We start from the raw sequence: 20,466 nt of genomic DNA on the forward strand, positions 1-20,466 counted from the left end.
TCAGCACAGTGGTTGAAAATGGCTGATATAAAGTCTGACTTACATATTGCCAACAGGACAAAGGATAAACAGAGTGGGGGAGACAGGATTAGTGACTGAATAGTAAGTAGTCTTGCCTCCAGGTTTTATTTTTATGTTGTCCCTGATCTTTAGGAAAGAAAGGAAGAGCATAACCTGGTTGTAGCTTGACTAACTCCAATGGAATCAATTATAGACAGTGAGTTCAGCAAAGCTAAGTTCTCTTATACCAAATGAGCACTGGGTCCTTAGCAGGTGATGGAGTGGGAAAGGATATGTCAACCTGTGATTAACTGCAGTGACATTTTACTGCTTGGGAATGGTAGAGAGAGAGAGTTGGTTACAATTATCCTCTGGTCTCCTATATGTGGAAAGACTCCAGATAATAAGCAGAATTCCTATCAATGCTATTGATTCTTGTCAGTCATAACAGGAGAGTTTAATAGACTGGAGTGTTCATAAACCTGTGTTCACGATGCTCTATTTTGAGGTGGATGCATTTGCCTCTTTGTATCTTAATGAACTGGCGTAATCATTTTTTTTTTTCCTGGTCTGAAGCTGTGACCATTATTTTGAGAAGCTTAATTGCTACGACTTCCTTGGCATTTGATTGTTTCTGCAGCTCCTGCAGTTCTTTTGAAAGCTTCAGCTTTTTCAGTTTGGAAAAAAAAAAAAATCCTCAGACAGATTGTTAAGATATTCAGCTGCTGTAGGAACATTTCAAGCCATCTGGAATGATTTCTAAGAGTCAGCTCTTTGCACAGCACAGTCGTGGTTTCATGCTCCCTATGCACCCCCCTACCCCCCCCCCCAAACACTCCTGCGCAGGACAAGCAATTCTTGATCATGACAAATAATGTCAGGGCTCATCGCCCCCCCCCCCAAAAAAAAAATGACCCTGCAATTGAAATGGTAACAAAGAAAATGAAGAATAAATATTTGATTGCTGTATTTCCTCTCCAGATTGCCTCTGATACCAGGAAAATGAGAAAAGAGAAATACATATTAAAATCAAGCAGATGTGTGCAGTTTTAACGCTCTCAGTGCTCACTCCCCTCAGTAGAATCGGCAGTTTTATCATCAGACATAGCTGTTAACTGCCATGAGAAAGATCTGTGTCCACACTCACCATACCCTAGTGATAAACTAGCTAGTTACATCACCCTACAGAAAGCATAACATGGGGATTGTGGCTGAAACCTGGCTGCATGGAAGACAGTGCCCAGGGAGCCCTACCTCAGACCACACAAAGAACTCACTATTTTGTGCTGGCTGTATTAAAAGCAACCATGTGGGGGCTTCTTTCCTCTGTCCTGGCCTCCACATGTGCAAATCCTGTGTGTGTGTGTGTGTGTGTGTGTGTGTGTGTGTGTACGTACACCCCTCTCTCTCTCTCTCTCTGTGTGTGTGTGTGTGTGTGTGTGTGCGTGCGCGCGTGTGTGTCTTACCTGGCCAAGAAACATGCTGCTGCCAGTAGGGGAAAAACAAGTCAGCAAATCAATGTGATGAGCAGGTACATACGCTCATCACAAAGATCAGCACCCACATGGCTTTTCAAGAAAAAAAGGCTTTTCATCTGCAGGCTAATCCTAACCATATTTACTTGGACCCACTTTTTCAAGGGGAGTAAATGCCAAAATAAATGCTATATGCAAGATCTGTGTAACAAAATCCTGATAGCCGCTTATTATTTTTTAGAAGAACGCCACTTCAAGAAAAGATGATCTGGAGATGAAACACAACCTCTGGGTCTGTGTGTGTCTCTGTGAGCTTAATCCTTTTCTACTTGCAGTTTCTCCGCTTCCACTTGACCTTCCCAGACAGAACCCCACATCTCCAGAAAACTTCAGTGGGGTTCCAATCATGTGTTTTAAAAAAAGAGAGGACACTTTGCAATGGAGAAGGAGCTTTGGATAACATTAAGTTTTCTTAGGACAGCTTGTTGTCTCCAGATAATACTCTCTTTAACTTCCTTTTTTCCAAAGGAGGAAGGACAGGTGGAAGCCACTGAGTTTGTTATGTATATTTGCATACAATGTTAATTTCACTTCCAAAAAGTAACAGCCCAATCTTATCCCCCCTTTCCACTGGAGGAAGTGAGAGGATGATGCCAGAATGGACATTCCAAGTGCAGCAAGGCTGCCAGCACAATGGCTATTGGCCGCACACTTGGGCCAGCAAAGAGGCTGCTGTCCACTGGTGCTGGTGAGTTGGCAATGAGGGTGGGGAGGGGGAGGAAAGGGGAAGCTTCTGGGCAACGAGGGGGTGAGAATGGGGTGTACTGAAGGCAGGAAGAGGCAGTTATCGGCAGCAACAGCTCCGCCAATACCCCAACCTCCTTCTTGGCCTCAATTCACTTCACCAGGTCTACTCAGACTTGAGCCAGCCAAATAGCTGACACAAATCAGAAGAACATATTCTGGGGCAGCTGAGGAACAAATGCGTCCTTACCTTGAAGAGACTCTGGGACTGCCCCCCAACCCATGGGATGCAGCATGTGCTCCAATGGCACAGCTTCATGGGGGCAGGGGGAAGGTTAGATTGGGCTATAAGAGCCCAATCCTGGGCTCGGTGCAGCAGCTTTGTACCGTCGCGCACTGTCGCAAATGTGCCGTAAGGCACGTCTGCGAGCCATACCGCTGAGCTAGCGCCCATGCTAGCCCAGCGCTGGCTGGCACTGGGTTAGCACCTGGTGGGAACCTGCTGAGTGCCTGGCCTCCGCTGCTCAGTGGTCTCACGGACCACTTAGCCATGGCATGCTAAGCGGAGATGGGGAGGGGGGCGGGAAGTAGGTGTTCCAAGGAGGGGGTAGGATGGCGGAGGGCAGAAAGAGGGTGGGGAGGAGGAGTGATGGGGAGGCAAGAGGCAGAGTGAGGGCGGGCGGGAGGTGTGCCGGAGCGGTGGGAGTGGAAAGGCAGCGAGGCGGGTTCGATGGGGCTCTGCTCCACCTGATCCAGAGCATTCGTGCAGGGCTTGCCCCCTGACACAAACACTCTTTCCTTTTGGTCAGTGGTGAAACGAGTAGCCCCATTGCAGGGCTGCTTCCCTTACCCCTTCTCTCGTTGTGCTGTCCGTGGCTGCCCAAGGCGTGCAGGATGCAGCAGCAGCCATTCTCAGCGCTGCTGCAGCCGCCCACCCCGGGCAGCTCAGGATTGGGCTGCCCGTCTATGATTACAACAATAAGCTGTTGACTGTACATGATTTGTTTTTACAGGAGACTGTAACCATGAAGTTAGAAAGTACCCAGTGTGTAATTAGTCTGTTGAACTACATGCCACAGGAAGTAGTGATAGCATCTTGCCTAGATGCCTTTAAGAAGAGATTGGGCAAATTTCTGGAGGAAAAGTTCATCATGGGTTACAAGTCATGGTAGGTATGTGCAAGCTTCTGATTTTAGAGGTAGGCTACTTCAGATTGTCAGATGCAAGGGAAGGGCACCAGGATGCAGGTTGTGCCTTGTTGTCTTGTGTGCTCCCTGAAGCATTTGGTGGGCCACTGTGAGATTCAGGAAGCTGGTCTAGATGGGCCTTTGGCCTGATCCAGCGAGGCTCTTCTTATGTTCTTATGTTTATCCTAATTCCAATTTATATTTTCCAATATAAAAATACCTGACATCCATTCAAAAGCAACAGGGTCTTTTGTATGGCCATCTCTTTATTTTCATGTGCAGAAACAAGCTTGGCTTGTTAGGAAGGCAGATCTTGGACATCTTTCCCAGCTAGTATTAATATAATTATCCTACACAACTTTATTGGAGCTATTTATCTGAAAAAGGCATTTCAGCCTTAATCATTTTCTTCTTCATGAATTTTTTCTCCTTTTCAGATTATTTGGGTTGGCAGCATTTGCAATCCTTCTGCGATTTGTTCCAGAACAAGCTGTGAAACACACGGCTTGATGTTTGTCCTTGGAAGTGTGTAACTCTGAAAGCCATTCGCAGTAGGAATATGCATGTGCTAAGCCTACCAACTGGTAGAGTTACCACAGCTAAGTTACAGAACAACAATTGACTTCATAGCATTCACACTGGTATAGCAGCATACATTCACACAACGTTTAAGTGCTGGAAATAAACAGAGTATTTACATCCAAGTCCTCCCTCCATTAGGCAATTTCCTTAGGGGATTAGAGAGCATAATTGATGATGATAAATATCCATCATGGTAGCATTGACATATTTTCAAGTACTGAAGCAGTGAAACCTCAAAGTGTGAGTTCTCCCTTAGTATTATTCATTCCTATTAAGCAGGGGTCTCTAAACTTTTCAGTACAAGGGACACGACATATATTTTACACATTTTTGTGCATGAAAAAACATCAGCTTTATACAGTGCGGAGACGAGCAATGCACGACACACTCTGTCTGTCCAGTGCACTGCAGAAACCCGGTTTGTTATGGTTTGTTTACGCATGTGCAAAAATGATGCTATTTCCTCACCACAATAATTTTATGGTGTTACTGAATAGTCAACAGGTGGAGGTTCAATTTGTTTTATCGGCAGGGGTGAGGCTAACATTGAATCATTATGGTTTGAGTGTCTTAAAGCATATGACCCAGGTGACTGAAAATGAAGGTTAGCCAGGTTGACAGCGCTCTGGCCATATGGAAAGGAGTGCGGAGGACAGAGCGGTCTGACTGCATTGCTGAGAAAAAATATTTTAAGTTGTTGTGGGTTGGATAAAACCTTGCGGTGGGCTGGATATGGCCCCCAGACTGTAGTTTGGAGACTGCTGCTATTACGCAACATTAAAAATACGCTACACCACAGACTTAAGATGACAATAGTAATTCATTCTCCCCATGGAACTCTGGGAACTGTAGTTAGCTGAGAATTAACTTAGCAAAAAGCTCTCTGCACCCTTACCAAACAAAAATTTCCAGAATTCTTTGGCTGAAACTACTAGGATAAAACTGATTCAGTGTTGTATTACAGACATGACCTTTGCTTAATTGTGGCTTTAACAAGGGTTATTATTTTGTGCTTCTGAGTTGGGTTCAGAAAGTAGGTTACAGCTCTGCAATTTGCTCTGAAACCAATAAGTACAGATGTGTAGCCACGTAAGGACTCTATGTACTGTATATTGGACATATTTTTACACATAATATCACTTCAATTTCATAAGTTATGTACTTTTTATTAAGATACTAACATGTGCAAAGAACAGTTGTATCTATTTTACAGTTACGCAATCTGACAATCATGATTAATAGTGTAATCTGGAGGCATGCACATGGTCATTCATAAGGTCAACTGAAGATGTCTCATCAGGCAGCAGATTGGTTGGGACACCCATATCGGTCTGCCTATTTGCCTCCACAGCTCCCCCTTCTCCTTCTACTCCCTGACTTGGAAAAGGAAGAGCGATTTAGGAAATGTGAATGGGAGCAGAGTACTGAGATAAGATATTGGACATTGGAGAGTGGGAGCAGCAGAGGCTGGCAAGTCGTTGGGTAAGGAAGGGCTGCATTTGACATGCTGCTCTAGGCATCAGGAAGTCTTGGCATGTCCCTGGGCATATATATGCTGTGAAATAGACACAGGGTCTTTTAATTGCATGTGACAGTGCAAGCACAGGTTGAAGTATCCCTCAGAAGGTCTGGGTTGTTTTAACTAAAACATCGGGTTTTGCAGCTGGTCCGCTGAATAAGAAGTGAATCGCATTCTTTTGCCATTGATCTTTCTGACTTAGGACATTCAAACCAATCTTTACTTAGTATTACAGTGCATAAGCTTCTTGAAAGTATTGGTTTAGATTAGGCCTGTGCAACTTGTGACCCAGCACAGCTAGAATATCTCATGGGACAGTGGTCCCATCAGGAGCTTAATAAAACTCCTAGTTTAGATGCTATGCTTGAGACTACAGAGAGGTTTTAAGCATCAGGCAGGTCAGAAGACATGGCTGCTAGGATGGAAAGTGGGTTGTGAATTTTTAAGGCCTGGTATGTTTACATTTTATAATTATTTAGAGTTTTTATATTTTGCTTTTCCGCAAAAAGGATATCAAAGGAATGAGACAAAGATTCTCTATGCCCAAAGGGTTCTCCCCTCCAAAAAAAAAAAACCCACACACAAGGGCGACATCACCATTAGCAACTGAGAGAGATGTGATGTTGGGATGAATAGTCACTACAGTGGGCCACTGCAGGGGATTCATTCCTAGGACCCCGCCATATTGATTTTCATGGATAATCAAATCTGTGGGGAGGGCCTCACAGGACCTCCTGGGTGTGACCAGAGGTGCCTTACAGACGTGTCAGGGAGGCCTTCTGAAGTGCAGGCTGGACACATCCAAAAGGCACTTCCAGTTTTCACCAGCAACCAGAAGTGCCTTCAGGATACATCCAGGGAGGCCACACGATACTGAAATCTATGGCTACTGAACTCACAGATAAGAAGGGCCCACTGTACTTTGAAAATTACCTCATTGTCCACTTAGGGATTATGAACACCAATAGAACTGACTTGAAAGTACAGAATTGAATTATCAGTTTTACACACACACACACACACACACACACACACACACACACACACACACACACACACACACACACTTCAAACCCAAACCGACATTATTGTAATGATAGTACCTTCAATATGGACGGCGAACTCATGTTTTGTTTCTCCCATAATATTGCTGGCGATACACTCATAGAACCCTTTATCAGCTGCAGTGACCTGCTCTATCTTCAATACCTTTCCATAATTTTCAATTACTCCTCTGTCAGCAATGTCTTCACGGTCTCTTCTCCAGCTTAGATGTGGTGTTGGACTATGGCAGAGAGAAAAAAGAAAGGAACACAAAATATTTGGGTTTAAAACATTTCACTGTCACCTCCCCTTTGCACACCTCTCTGTAAACTCAGTTCACCATTGAAATTTCAGACTGGAAACTCCTTTAACCCAGTACTTATACTGTCTCATTATTAAAGGACACCACTGAATATCTCTAGAGCAGTGGTTCTCAAACTTTTAGGGAGACTTTTTCCCTAAGTAAGTCTTCGCGGGGGAGGTGAGAGGGCAGTGACATGATTCCTAGCATGGTGTCGCTAAGGGAGGGACAAGAGGGGGTGCTTTCACTTACTGTAACATAGGTAGAGGTGCTGGAGGCTCCAGGAGGTGCAGGGAGCCCTGTACAGCCCTCCACAGGGCTCCCCAATGCTTAGAATCTTCACAGCGAGCAATTGCAAAGCACCTCCTAGAAACTGGAAGTGCTTTGTGATCTCTTGCTATGAAAATTCTAAGCCTCCAGCAACCCTATCTACGTTACAAGAAGTGAAATCACCACCTTGCCCCCCTCCCCAGCCCTCACCCCTTCAGGACAGGGAAAGCTTTACACAAACAGGTGGGTCACAACCCAATCTAGAGCAGTGATTCTCAAACTGTGGGTCGGGACCCACTCGGTAGGTCATAAGTCAATTTCCAGTGGGACCCATTCATTTCAATATTTTATTTTTAATATATTAAACTTTTGAGGCTACCATTATATGTGAATGCATTTGGGAAATGTTACAGATTTGTACTTTAAACATGCTACTATGTATATCCTTTAAACAATGGTAGTAAATGGGACTTACTCCTGGGTAAGTGTGGGTAGCATTGCAGCCTAGGATTGTTAAAAAATTTCCTGCTTGATAATGTCACTTCTGGTCACAACATCACTTCTGGTGGGTCCTGACAGATTCTCATTCTAAGAGGTGGGTCCCAGTGCTAAACGTTTGAGAGCCACTGAGCATGGTCTGTGGCCATGACCAGATTAATAAATTGGTCAAAATGCCACAGAAACATATCCATACATGCATACACACATGCATGTTCATGCGTGCGCATGTGTGTGCCTGTGTGTGTAGTTTCAGCAATTTTGTTTCATCCCATTCCATGAGTCACAATTAGAGTTAAAGATTTCACTGTGATGACACTAATCAATTCTATGCCTGCCCAGCAAGAGCTATTTCTCTAGGCAACTGAATATAAAAGTGACTTTGTGCTTTGCTGAATTAATGGGGCACTCTTATAACAAGAAAGACAGAAGTTCAGGGCAACCTGCTAACGTCACATTTCCAGCTGGCTTCCCTGGTGCCAACATTATACATGGCATGCTTAGACCAGAGTCAGGTCTGTTTACTCTTGTGTCCATCTGTTGAGATGGGAACATGCCAAGCCCCAGGTTAGTCTTAACTCCAGATTCCAAAAATGTACTATGCACTTTCATGGGCAGAATGTTGACAGTTGTGGCATTTCTTTTCTTCATTCCACATTTTACTGGGTCTTTGATCAACCCTACAACATTCTCTTTACATATATTTTTAAAAGCTAATATATTTCCACCTATGTGGAAAGTTGGACTTTGTCCAGCTGAAAGTTTGTGCTGTAACATATGCACTTCATAACAGAAAGATGCATTAGTGGCCTTTATAATTTTGGTGATGGCTTTATATGTACCTCATTCTCATCTTTATTCTCAACACCAACATGAAATTCAAAGTGAATGGTAGGGAAGCAAAACAGGGATATCCACAAATCAAACTGCAGGTTTCGTCATACTCGGGGGATTTAGGTGTGTACCATAACATGACATTTGTAAATTAAATGCAATGCGTGTGCATGGGTATGCATGCACACATGTAAAACACACCATGCTTATTGCCCTCCAGGAGCACTGAGTCTTCAGGGTTATGAGTGTCACTTTAGGAAAGAGGAAAAAAAAAGATGGAAAGCATGTCAAGGGAAGAAAATTAGTTGGCTTGAGTCCCTTCTATTACCCTGCAGGGAGGGATTACGGTTGTGGAATGAGCAGCCGCAGGTACACATTCCCCAGTCTAATTCCCTCCTTCTAATTCAGGATACTAAGAGATGAGCTTGCTCGCTGACTCATTCAAAGATAATCCAACCTTTTCTTCAAAAAAATAGGAAAAAGTAGGATGCTTTATGGAGCCTCAAGTTGATAAATGCTTTTGCCAATTCTCCCATCTCTCAGAAACCCTCCCTGTCAGCATTCACTCTTTACTTACCAAGGATCTCCTCTATGGAGAACTTGTGCAAGGAAAGTGCCCTGCAGGTAGACCACAGCTGTGATAAAAAGGACATCTGCAAGAGGGATCTGAAGGCCTTAGGAGTAGACCTCAACAAGTGGGAAACCCTGGCCTCTGAGTGGCCCGCTTGGAGGCAGGCTGTGCAACATGGCCTTTCCCAGTTTGAAGAAACACTTGGCCAACAGACTGAGGCAAAGAAGGAAGGCCCATAGCCAGGGAGACAGACCAGGGACAGACTGCACTTGCTCCCAGTGTGGAAGGGATTGTCACTCCCAAATCGGCCTTTTCAGCCACACTAGACGCTGTGCCAGAACCACCTTTCAGAGCGCGATACCAGAGTCTCTCGAGACTAAGGTTGCCAACAACAAAATTGAGGGGGTTTCCTTTATTCCCTGCCTTCATTGCACTGGATTTAGCATTGCATTGGATCTAGCATGGCACATTTAAACTGTGTTTAAACTGGTCAAGGGAGTTGCCAGTGAGAAAAGTCTGGGAACCACTGGTTTATGGGATTGAAGTCTTGTGAGGGCTTCTGTAATTGACATAGCCATAATGAGGATTTTTGGAAGATTGGTGGGGTGGGCTGGAGAGGCAGGACTGATATTTTTCAAACTTTGGCTCGGGGAAAAAAGAGTTTTGAGAGTTCGCTTCTCCTCAGTTCTGAGGAATTTGCCTGAACAGAGTTTGCATCATTCAGGGGGGAGGGGTTGGATTTGGAACTCCTTTCTGAAACAAACATAGAAAAATTTGGTGATATCCGGTTAGACTAGGTCAGGGCAAGGCTTACTGTAGGCAAACTCAGCGCGGGCCTAAAATGATCTTTAGGAGCTCATGCTTTTCATACCTTACAGAAGAAATTAGCATTATGAAGCCCCCAATTTTGTTTTTTTGCTTCCTAAAGGGCCATCATAGTGTCAGTAGCCCTCAATGAAACTATATTTCTTATTTATTTGTTTATTTATTTGTATTCCATTTTTCTCCCCAAAGGGAACTCAAAGTGGTTTACAAAACGAAAAATTACATTTACAACATAATTTGCAAATAAAGATTAAAATAACTATTTAAACCAGGGGTCTCCAAACTTTTTGGCCAGAGGGCCTCATCAAATATCTGGCATGGTGTCGAGGGACAGAAAAATACACACATTTTAAATATAAAATTTAAGTAAATAAAATAGCAATGGAACTTAAGACAAATAACGGCGCAATCCTAACCCCTTGTGTCAGTGATTTCCAGCACTGGCATAGTGGTGCCAATGGGATGTGTGCTGCATCTTGCAGTTGGGTGTCACTCATGGAGGCCTCCTCAAAGTAAGGGAATGTTTGTCCCCTTACCTCAGAGCTGCATTGCCCTTATGTCAGGGCTGGAAAGTACTGACATAAAGGGTTAGGATTATGCCCTAAATCAGTGATTTTCAACCTTTTCCATCTCACAGCACACTAAAATGGTCAAGGCACACCACCAGGTTTTTGACAATTGACAAGGCACACCATGCTGCCAGTGGGGGCTCACATCTCCCATTGGCCCTATTAATAAATTACCTTCCCCCAAATTCCTGTGGCACACCTGTGGACCACTTGTGGCACACCTGTGGACCACTTGTGGCACACCAGTGTGCCACAGCACAGTGATTGAAAATGGCTGCCCTAAATGAATGAATAGGTTCAAATTTCAAGGATTTTCCAAAGCACTAACACACACCACAAAATAAAGTACATACTCAAATGGACTCCCAAATGGAGGCCTCCCCAACCCTCAGAAAGCTTGCTAAGGCACAAAAAAAGTTACTTGGAAAACCAGGCAGTGGTATTTTTAGATTTTTAGAAAGTCTTCTGAGGTCTGGGAGGTTGCATGCAGTCTCCCCTACCCTCAGAACACCCTCAGGATGCAACTGGAGCACAGCTCTAGTCATGTTCAGTTCAGAGGCTCTCAGGGGACCAGAGGCTGGCTGTGGGTCAGATAGAGGGAGACCTCTGGTTTAAACCAACTTTAAAAATGATAGTAAAACACAATAATCTGCAGCAGTCACCTCCTAAGAAAGGGCAAACCACATAAAATCTAAACAACATGAAAATAAAAAAATCACTTTTCTCTTATCCCTGACACACAGAAAGCAATAATCCCCTGAAACACAAAAAATGCACACATCTGGAATAAATGCAGCACATGTCACAAGCTACCTTGCTACAGTATTAATACAGTGTCTTTATACTAATACATATATCCAAAACTTCTGATAGCAGATACAATTTTTTTCCCCCCTGAAATAACAGTGGAGCCATACTTGACCCTAAAACCCTTTCATTCAGCTGGTTTTAGCACAGCGATTTTCAACTGGTGTGCCACAGTACAGTGGTGTGTTGTAGGTGTGCTTTGGGAGTTTGGAGCAGTGGTTGAAAATTGCTGAAAATCTTTCTTGGTTCTGCAGCTCTGTTTCTAGGGCAACTGCCTGTAGTAATCATAAGAACATAAGAACATAAGAACAGCCCCACTGGATCAGGCCATAGGCCCATCTAGTCCAGCTTCCTGTATCTCACAGCGGCCTACCAAATGCCCCAGGGAGCACACCAGATAACAAGAGACCTCATCCTGGTGCTCTCCCCTACATCTGGCATTCTGACTTAACCCATTCCTAAAATCAGGAGGTTGCGCATACACATCATGGCTTGTACCCCATAATAGAATCGATTGTCTACGTCATCCTCCGCCGGCACCACCAGTGGAGGAAGGTGGGCAGTCATTTCGTTACTACAGATAGTTGCCTTAGAACAGAGCTGCAGAACCCAGAAGAGTCTCCCTGAAGCTGCAAGTGACATCACAAGAGGCAAAGACCATACAGAAAACCATAGAGGTCAGTGTGCTGTGAGAGCAAAAAAAAAAATGCTGTTTTAGCATATGTAACAATGCCACCCTCAGAGAAGGCCACCATATTGTGTTTCTGCACATGATAGTTTCACATATACTCATTGCTGCTAGTCAATCCAAGAAAACTTTGAAGCCATTGAAATAAACTTGTTCAATTCTTTGTCCTCAGAATAAATACACTTTGCCATCCTGGATTGTGAATGTTTTACTTTGTGCTCTAGTTTTATATATAGCTCCTGAAGAACTGAATTTTACAGTATTAAAATGCAATCCCAACTATGAAACCAATTACAAATTATTACACACATAAAAACTGACAACCATTTTTTGGCATTTATCCTTGTAAGAATGCCTTGTGTGTTTCAGATGAGAAAATGCATTTTTATTCTTTGCTTACGAGCCTGATCTCACTTACACATGGACAACCTGGTTTCATTGGTTTCACACAGACTAGTCAGCACACTGTGAGCAGGATGACAACTTTAATGTTGTGGGTATTTAAGGTGTGCTTCTGTGCAAGATTACTTGGAAATCAATCTCCCTGAATCCAATAAAACATAATCCCAAATGCCTGTGAATAGCAGTGCTGCCTAAATGAACAGAAAGGCATTTTGGAGCTCAGGAGATGTCCAGTCAAACACCTGACAGAAGTAATCTGGACGTTGTCTGGTCTGTTAGTGGTCTTACCCATAAATTAAATTGCAGCGTTTCTTGATTGTTCACAATTTTATTGCATGTCTTTCTAGTACCTCAAACACATTTCTTCTTATTAGGAGTCAGCTACATAGTTCTACAGATGCAAACCTGCTTGTATTTCCAAGAAAGACAGGAGCACAGGAAGAGCCCAATCCTACCCTTCCCCTCCCTCCCACTGGTGCAGCCACATGGAAAAAGCGAGCACTATATCCAGTGGATACAGTGGCAGATCAGGAGTCTTTGGAGGAGAAAGGAGATTTAAATCTCCTTACCCCTCCATAAGCTCATGCTCCCCAATGGATCTCCTCTTTCTTGTGCTTCTCAGATATTCCGTTGGTGAATCTGTGCTTCTCAGATATTCAGTTGGTGAATATCTGAGAAGAGAAAGCAAGCACGGAGGTTGCAAAAGGGGAAGGCAGGATCAGGCATGCACCATCACCACTGGTTCCACCCCCTCTCACAGTTATAAATGGTTGCACTCAACAGCCCAAAGTCAGAACTATTACACTGGCTATAGGCAATTGGTGTATTTAAGTCAGCATTGTCTACAATGAATGGCAGTAGCTCTCCAGGATTTCAGACAGGTGTACTTCCAGCCTAAGCAATTCAGGATTGAACCTTGAGGTCTTCTGGTACAAAGAAGATGCTCCATGACTGAGCTACTCTAAAGGTAAAGGTTTCCACAGTTGTATCTGACTCTATGGGGCGGTGCTCATCTCCGTTTCCAAGCTGAGGGAGCCAGTGTTGTCCAAAGACATCTTCCATGGTCATGTGGCTAGCATTACTAAACACCAAAGTGCACGGAACGCTGTTACCTTCCCACCGAAGTGGTGTCTATTCATCTACTTGCATTTACATGCTTTCGAACTGCTAGGCTGGCAGGACCTGAGGCAAGTAACAGGAGTTCACCATGTACCACACAACCAGTGTCTCAAACTCCTAGGCTGCCAGCCTTCCACCTGACAGTCCAGGGTCTTTAACCATTCAGCCACTATGCCTCCTCGATTGACCTACTACCCCTGCCTAAATCCAGGCTTAAAGTTAGAGATGGATATAAATCTTGGGCAACTGCTTCAGCAACTGCAACCTCTGCTTATTTTTGTTCATAGGTTTTTTTTTAGTAGAAGCTATAAAATGGCTGTACTCACAGTCCTTCAGCAATGCATTCCAATGAAAGGGTACTTCCTTTCATGACAGACACTACTGAGCTGTAGCCAGTATTTTCAGGAGGAATAAGCAGCTTTGGTTTTCTGTCCTTGATTAAATTTGCTGTAAAGGGAGAAAAAGCAATTTCAGACCTCTTGAAGCAAGATGAATTCAACTCTTCCTGATATGATCAGTCACAATCTACAAAATCTGGGTGATCATTCCTGCATGGTTCCTGTTATTAGAATTTAAGTGACACCCCCTAATCCCATAAGATCTGGAACACAAATAATAATAATTTCCTCACTTAATTGCATAGATTCATGGTTTAAGCACAGTTGGGAATCCAATAACCATGTACCAAGTTTTGATATCTATGTTTTCAGTTGTTGGTTACTTCTAAGAATGCAAGGAATATCCATGGTTTTCTATTTCTAAAGTCAAAACCAAATATCTGCAGTTGTGGATCTGTGCTCCAAGTCACTTGTAGGTCTGCAGACATATTTAGCGATTAGTGGGGGGGGGGGGGATTGGCAGCAAGAGTTGTTTCTCTGGGCCAAGGAGGTAAACATTCACATAAAAATGGAAAGGTTTGACATAGCCATATTGAATTTCGAGTTGGGACTGTTTTAGAATCAGTTTACAACGCAGCATTAAGTAGCTCTTAGGAAATAAAACGACTGAACAGCTACAATGTATGTATACAAGATGGTAGATGTATCAATGGGGCCCTCTGGATTGCAGCCACTGATTCCTAACTGAGTTTATTCCTCATTATCTGGCAATGTACATTTGTCCAAAGGCTGTGAACTGTGAACTGTTATTTCAAAATGTGAACTGTTATTTCAGTTATGTATCAAGTAAAATACTTCTCTTTTGCAGTAACTCCTACTTCAGCTCTCTTCTTCTGTTCAAATCCATATTATAAACATAGTGGTTCAAGCTGAGTAGAGACAACTCACCCTTAGAAGCACTAGGTGAACTGGAATCATTGGCTGAAATAAATGAAAATGGAAACCAAATGGAAACATGTATGATCATGAAACTTATTAAAGCTCTGATGGAAGCAAATCAAACTAAACCAGCATTTCAGGCTGTGATGTTGCAAACCCTTTTGGAAATTAGACTCTCACATATATAGTATCCTACATATCTATACTGTACCACATTGCAAGAAGCATTTGAAATTCTCCAAAGCTGCTGTGTGATGAGGAAAAAAGCCATTCAACTAAAAATAAAAGGACACAAGCTTGATGCAGATCTTGGCTACAAACACATTATTCTCACTTAAAACAAATTCAAGTATAACCATGTAATGCAAGCATGAACAGTGATAAGAAACTGATGTACACACAGTGCAAACACCAAAAGGATGTCCAATTCAGACCATTTTAACCTGTGTTGTAAAGTTAGGTTGGCCATTGAGAATGAAGATCTCTGTGGACAAAAGCCTAGTTTGTTAATAAACTAGAGTTTGAACAATCACAGTTTTGCATTACACATGAACTCAGATAACAGTGTTTTCTTCAAAAGTACAAGCAAAAGATTTCACTCCTCCTCCTACCTCCTGCCATTTCCTGAGCTCATCCAGGTAGTGCTGAATTGGCAGTAACTTAGCATCATGTCCAAACTGACTATTTTTCTTATTATTGCTTAGAGGTTTTATAGTTCAAAGCCATTTTGAGTGCACTTCCATAACCAGCTGCAGCATGGGAGGCCCACCGCTGGATCAGCACAGGTAACTGCGATAGTCGCAGGGTGAAATGGAGCGAGAAAGAATGGGGATTATCCCAGGCAGGGCAGAGGGCAGGAAGGGAGACAGACTGGGGGCAGTATGGTGGCACTTGTGTGCACTGATATCCTAACCCCATCTGTCTCTCTTACCGCTGCCATTACACACATCAGATGTACACCTGCTAAACAGCAGGCATAAATCAGAGGAGACCCATGTGGCAGTGGAGGTTTTCCTTGGGCTAAGTGAACAAAAATTCACTTATCCCAGGGAGACCTTTCTAATTGTCCCCCTGCAGATACAGCATACGTACTCCATTGGTGATGGGGGATTTGGGTGTGAATGAGTTGTTAGTAGAGTGTATTTGATCACATTTCAAAATCAAGATGGATGGATAGATTTAGATTTTTCCTAAATCACCTAGAGCTCCCAGACTGTATTCTGAGAATATGCTGCACTTAGCATCTATCAAATACTGGAAAACAAGCTATGAAGAACTCTTCCTGTGTGAACAAGAACTTTCCTCAGAACCTCTTTTGGTACTGAATGGGAAATGCTTCCATTCAGTGAAAAGAGATTGATTTCCATCCTGCATCGTGATTAGATTTCATAGCCACCAAGTACAGAAGGAGAGCAGAAGCATTTTGGAGGATGAACAGCTGCAGTTAGGCCTTGCTCGTGTGTCGCTGATAACAGGCCCAAAATAAATATATTAGCATATATTTTCTTCAGGAAAAATCATATTAGAGACACATGTCACATGTTAAGTATTCCCAGAGGAGTTGAAGATTTAGGGAAAGGCATTATGATGGGGATGAAAGGAACAAGGAGGAAAAGAGTGGGGGGAGGGGACTGAATTCCCCGACTTACAACGCGTAACTGTCAGTGTCATTGGCATTTTCTGTGCAATTGTCCTTAGTCTCGGAAAAGCAGCAAAGCAGCAATAATCACTGCCGCTGTCGTTTTCGTCCACGTTTGCAAAGTAAAGATCCCCCTTCAGGCTCATCGAAACCCTTTCATCTTGCGGGATGTGTTGCAGATCTAGCAAGGAAAAAGTACATATATAATGATGATATGGTAATAATCCCCCCTCCCCCATTATGACAACAGGCTTGTTTTTCTGTCAAATGCTTGCTCCGAAGGAAGGAAAGAGTGAAAGAGCTTTGATGTGAAAGAGTCACGAAGTCTGAAAGAACCTTGTGTCTTGTGTGTTGAAGGCCCACCTGTGTTTTGTGTGGCTTCAGGCCCACCTGAAGCACATGGTGGGCCACCGTGACTTACAGGAAGCTGGACTGGATGGATCTTTGGCCTGATCCAGCGGGGCTTTTCTTGTGTTTTGATGCTTTCTTAACCAGGGTTGTAGACATCAGTTCTTTACAAGATCATCCAGAAGAGGAAAAACTAACCGAAAGACTATGGCTGTTTAACCAGGATAAATATCTGTGTTTATACACAGCCACCAAATGCAAATGGTATCCATTACAAAATACTCAGTAGATAGAATCAAGACCAGTCCACCCATGAAGTGGGTGCTTTGAGTGGAGGACTGGGGAAGGCTGCAAACTGACAGGGGGCCTCCTGCATCCTGCACTTGTCTGCTGCCTTCCTCAGCCCACAGTTTGTTGGGGCACTCTTCTTGCTCTCTTTTCTTGGAGCCAGCTTCCAATCACTCTGGAGAAGAGGATCACTTCCTCTTTACTTCCTCTGCTGACTTTTGCTTTCAGGATCCTCCCGGGGCAGGCAGTTTTGAAAAGATACTAAGCAGTAGATGAGATAGGGAGGTGTAGGTGATGGTGGGCAGTAGGGGAGGGCATACATATGCACCTGTTCACAAAAACGGGGACAGTACAATTTGGATGCACAATGTCAGTTCGGTTTCAGCTGAACCTGGACAGAATTTAAGATTTGCAATCAAGAATGCATTGTTTTGGTTCTGTATTTGCGGGAAAAAAAAATGGCTCAAGCCAGCAGTTAGTTAGTTATCTTCATAACAACTTAGTTAGTTAGTTAGTTAGTTAGTTAGTTAGTTAGTTAGTTAGTTAGTTAGTTAGTTAGTTAGTTAGTTGTCACATAACATATGCGAATTCACTTATCTGCGAGGAGCAGAATTGCTACCCTCTCTCATTATCTGCGCCTCTGCTATGTAGAGACTAACCCGAGAATGCAGGGAGCTTCAGAATTGCCCCTGTGACCAGTGCAGACCCCTTTAAAATGGCCAGTGGAAGCTTCCATCATTTTAAAGGGGTCTACGCTGGTTGTGGGTGACATTCTGAAGGTCCCTGCAGCCTCTGGAAGGTCTCTGCAGCATTCAGAGATATTTTGGCACTCTGTTGGGTTCCTGAGGGTCTCTGCTGGGTCCTTCTGATGGCAGGAAAGATACCCCTTCCTCCCCCAGTGTACCCCTTATACCTAATTCCATTGATCCCATAGGATCAATGGTTCATTATCTGTGAATTCACTATCCACTAGGGTTTCCAGGAACCTAACCCTAGCAGATAACGAGAACTGACTGTATCAATATTAGCATATTAGAAACATCATAGCTGCCAAGTCATTCTGTGGTCCTGTCACACAACACTTGTCCTTATAGTCTGTGTTCTGTACCCTGTTTAGTTTACTGCTTTTGGCAGTCAGCATTCTGACTCAGGAATTTTCATCCTGAATAGCAGTACTTCCAAGTGCAAAGACCAATGTAAGCCATCCAGAATTAACTTAGAATGTTCAGTTCTTCCCAAACGCTGGCTACAGGCAGCTTGCGGGAAGACAATAATTAAGCTGCCAATTTCCAGTTTCTTGCACATTTTTAGAAAATAGTTTAGCCATTCTGGCAATCTCCTGCATGCATATGAAGGGGCTGTAGGTCACTGGATTGTGTCCACTGTCTCTAGCTTCATCATGTTATCTTCTCATATTCTGAGATGGCTTGAGTAGCATAGCTGGAGGGGGGAAAACAGTAAGTACTGAAGGTACCGCAGTGCGCTATGTAAGGATCCCCTCCCTCTCGTCATTGGAGTTATTCTGGGCAGCGAAGCAACGTGAAGGCACTCATCGAACCAAATGGCACATCATGTGTATTGCCATCACTGCCCGGAATGGCTTTGATAGCAAGTGGGGGGGCCATTTACACAGGTGCATTGTGGCACCTGCAGTACTTACTCTTTTGCCCCCCTCTAGCTATGCTACTGGATGGATTGAGTAGAAGTAGTTAAGATACAGCACATTCATCTATATAATAAGTTTTCAGCATTTCCTTATCCATTGTTTAAGGCACTTCTGAGTTCATTTTTGTGTTTTACAGCCAGAAGAGACATTTCAATGAACATTTACCATTTTAATTGAACTGAAATTATGGAAGAAAGCCTTGAGAGAGAGATTTAAATGATGCAAAGAGAATGTAATCGTACTCACCAATGTTCATCCAATAAATGTGTAATGGTGGAATTCCCTTGGGGGGATTACAAGTCAAGACCATTGAGTCACCATGTTCTACCTCTATAGGGTCAATCTTCTCTTTGGGGAATTTAGGAATACCTATGATAACGGAAAAGAAAAATCTTTAGACATTGTGGAATAGTATCTATATTACCTTCCTGTTCATGTTGTTCTCTATTTGTTACCTATTGATGGTCGGTCTTCCAAATCAAGACACTCACATTCCCTTAGGAGAATACTGCAAGCACATGTTTGAATCATTGTCCATGACCAATTTCATGAGCAACACCAAGGATATAATTTAATTTAGTTTGTAACAAATCCTGAATCTGATCACATTTGCATGCCCTACACTTGAACTGCCTATAAGCGAGGGGCACACACACAGCTAATGTATCATCCACGCAAACTTGGAATGAACATGAGATTTCAAGAAAGAGAGGTTCAATGCTACCTACTGAGATTCATGCTGAAAGCACATTTGAACACAGGTTTCCCAAATCAAGGTCCTACAGCACAAGCCTATGCATGTCAACTCAGAAGTAAGTCCCACTGTGTACAATGGGACTTACTCCCAGGAAAGTGTGCACAGGATTGCAGCATTTTGGTCCAAGCCTACATGGGCCTTATGGTGATAGATTTCCTAATCTGACATCAGAAGTCCCAGGATGATGGCATGAAAGCCGCTACATTGTTTGACAGGCCACTGCCACTAGTGCAAATGCCTGGAGGACGAGTACACATCAGCATCCCACTGAACCTACACCATCTTCAAGATGATGGGAGGATCATGGGTGGATTGGGGTGGGGAGAGGGCCAAGCTAGAGGCAGGAGGGAGAGGATCTTGGTGACAGCTGCATATGTTAAGATTCTATCCCCACTTCCTAGGTCAGACATGGGCCCAGAATTCTCCTCAGGCTCATGCCAGATAAGCAGCTGGCATAGGTCTGAGGAGACCCATTGGTAGAGGTGCTTGTTTCTGGTGATTAAGACAGGATTACAGTTTATGTCTTACTGAACACAACAGGCTTACTTCTGAGTAAAAAAATAACACTTTTTCAAACACTCTACCCCTTGGAGAACAGGTGGCCTATGGAGAGGTATGTTTTTTACTTACCTCTCCTGGCCATCTGGCTCCTAGCCCACAGCACACATTCTTTCAGCAGCAGTGCATGTTTTGGGCTGGCAGGGGCTAGGATTGGGTTTTAATCTAACTGGCTTCCAATTCCCACAAGCTACCCTGGTTTACCATAACCTGAAGTGGATGAGAGTCATTTTAGCATCACATTTTAGCATCCAGCTCAACGTGACTTTTCCGTTTCATTTACAAACACAATTAATTCAAATACAACCTTTTACAACACTTTAGGAAACACCTAGGTATCTGGGCTGACCACAATTCAGTGACACTTGAATATAAGATGGAATCTAAGAAACATTATTCAGACTGTTACTATGCTTGATGCATCAGTATTGAAGGACAGACATCAATTACTGTGCGGGTTAAGTTTCATGTAATCATATGACTGGAACAACAGTAATC

General features: G+C 43.4%; 1 protein-coding gene across 1 annotated transcript in view; it reads right to left on the minus strand.

The window, feature by feature from the left end:
* Positions 1–20,466, minus strand: part of CHL1 (cell adhesion molecule L1 like) — a 109,254-nt gene that overhangs the window by 59,361 nt on the left and 29,427 nt on the right. The window contains exons 4-9 of the mRNA XM_066618471.1: positions 18,900–19,022; positions 16,365–16,532; positions 16,011–16,022; positions 14,722–14,754; positions 13,762–13,882; positions 6,611–6,792 (exon numbers count right to left, since the gene is read on the minus strand). Of these exons, the coding sequence (XP_066474568.1) occupies positions 6,611–6,792; positions 13,762–13,882; positions 14,722–14,754; positions 16,011–16,022; positions 16,365–16,532; positions 18,900–19,022 (639 nt within the window). The remainder of the gene's footprint in view (positions 1–6,610; positions 6,793–13,761; positions 13,883–14,721; positions 14,755–16,010; positions 16,023–16,364; positions 16,533–18,899; positions 19,023–20,466) is intronic.

This window comes from Tiliqua scincoides, chromosome 2 (assembly GCF_035046505.1).
Source record: "Tiliqua scincoides isolate rTilSci1 chromosome 2, rTilSci1.hap2, whole genome shotgun sequence".
In the NCBI taxonomy this organism is placed as follows: domain Eukaryota; kingdom Metazoa; phylum Chordata; class Lepidosauria; order Squamata; family Scincidae; genus Tiliqua; species Tiliqua scincoides.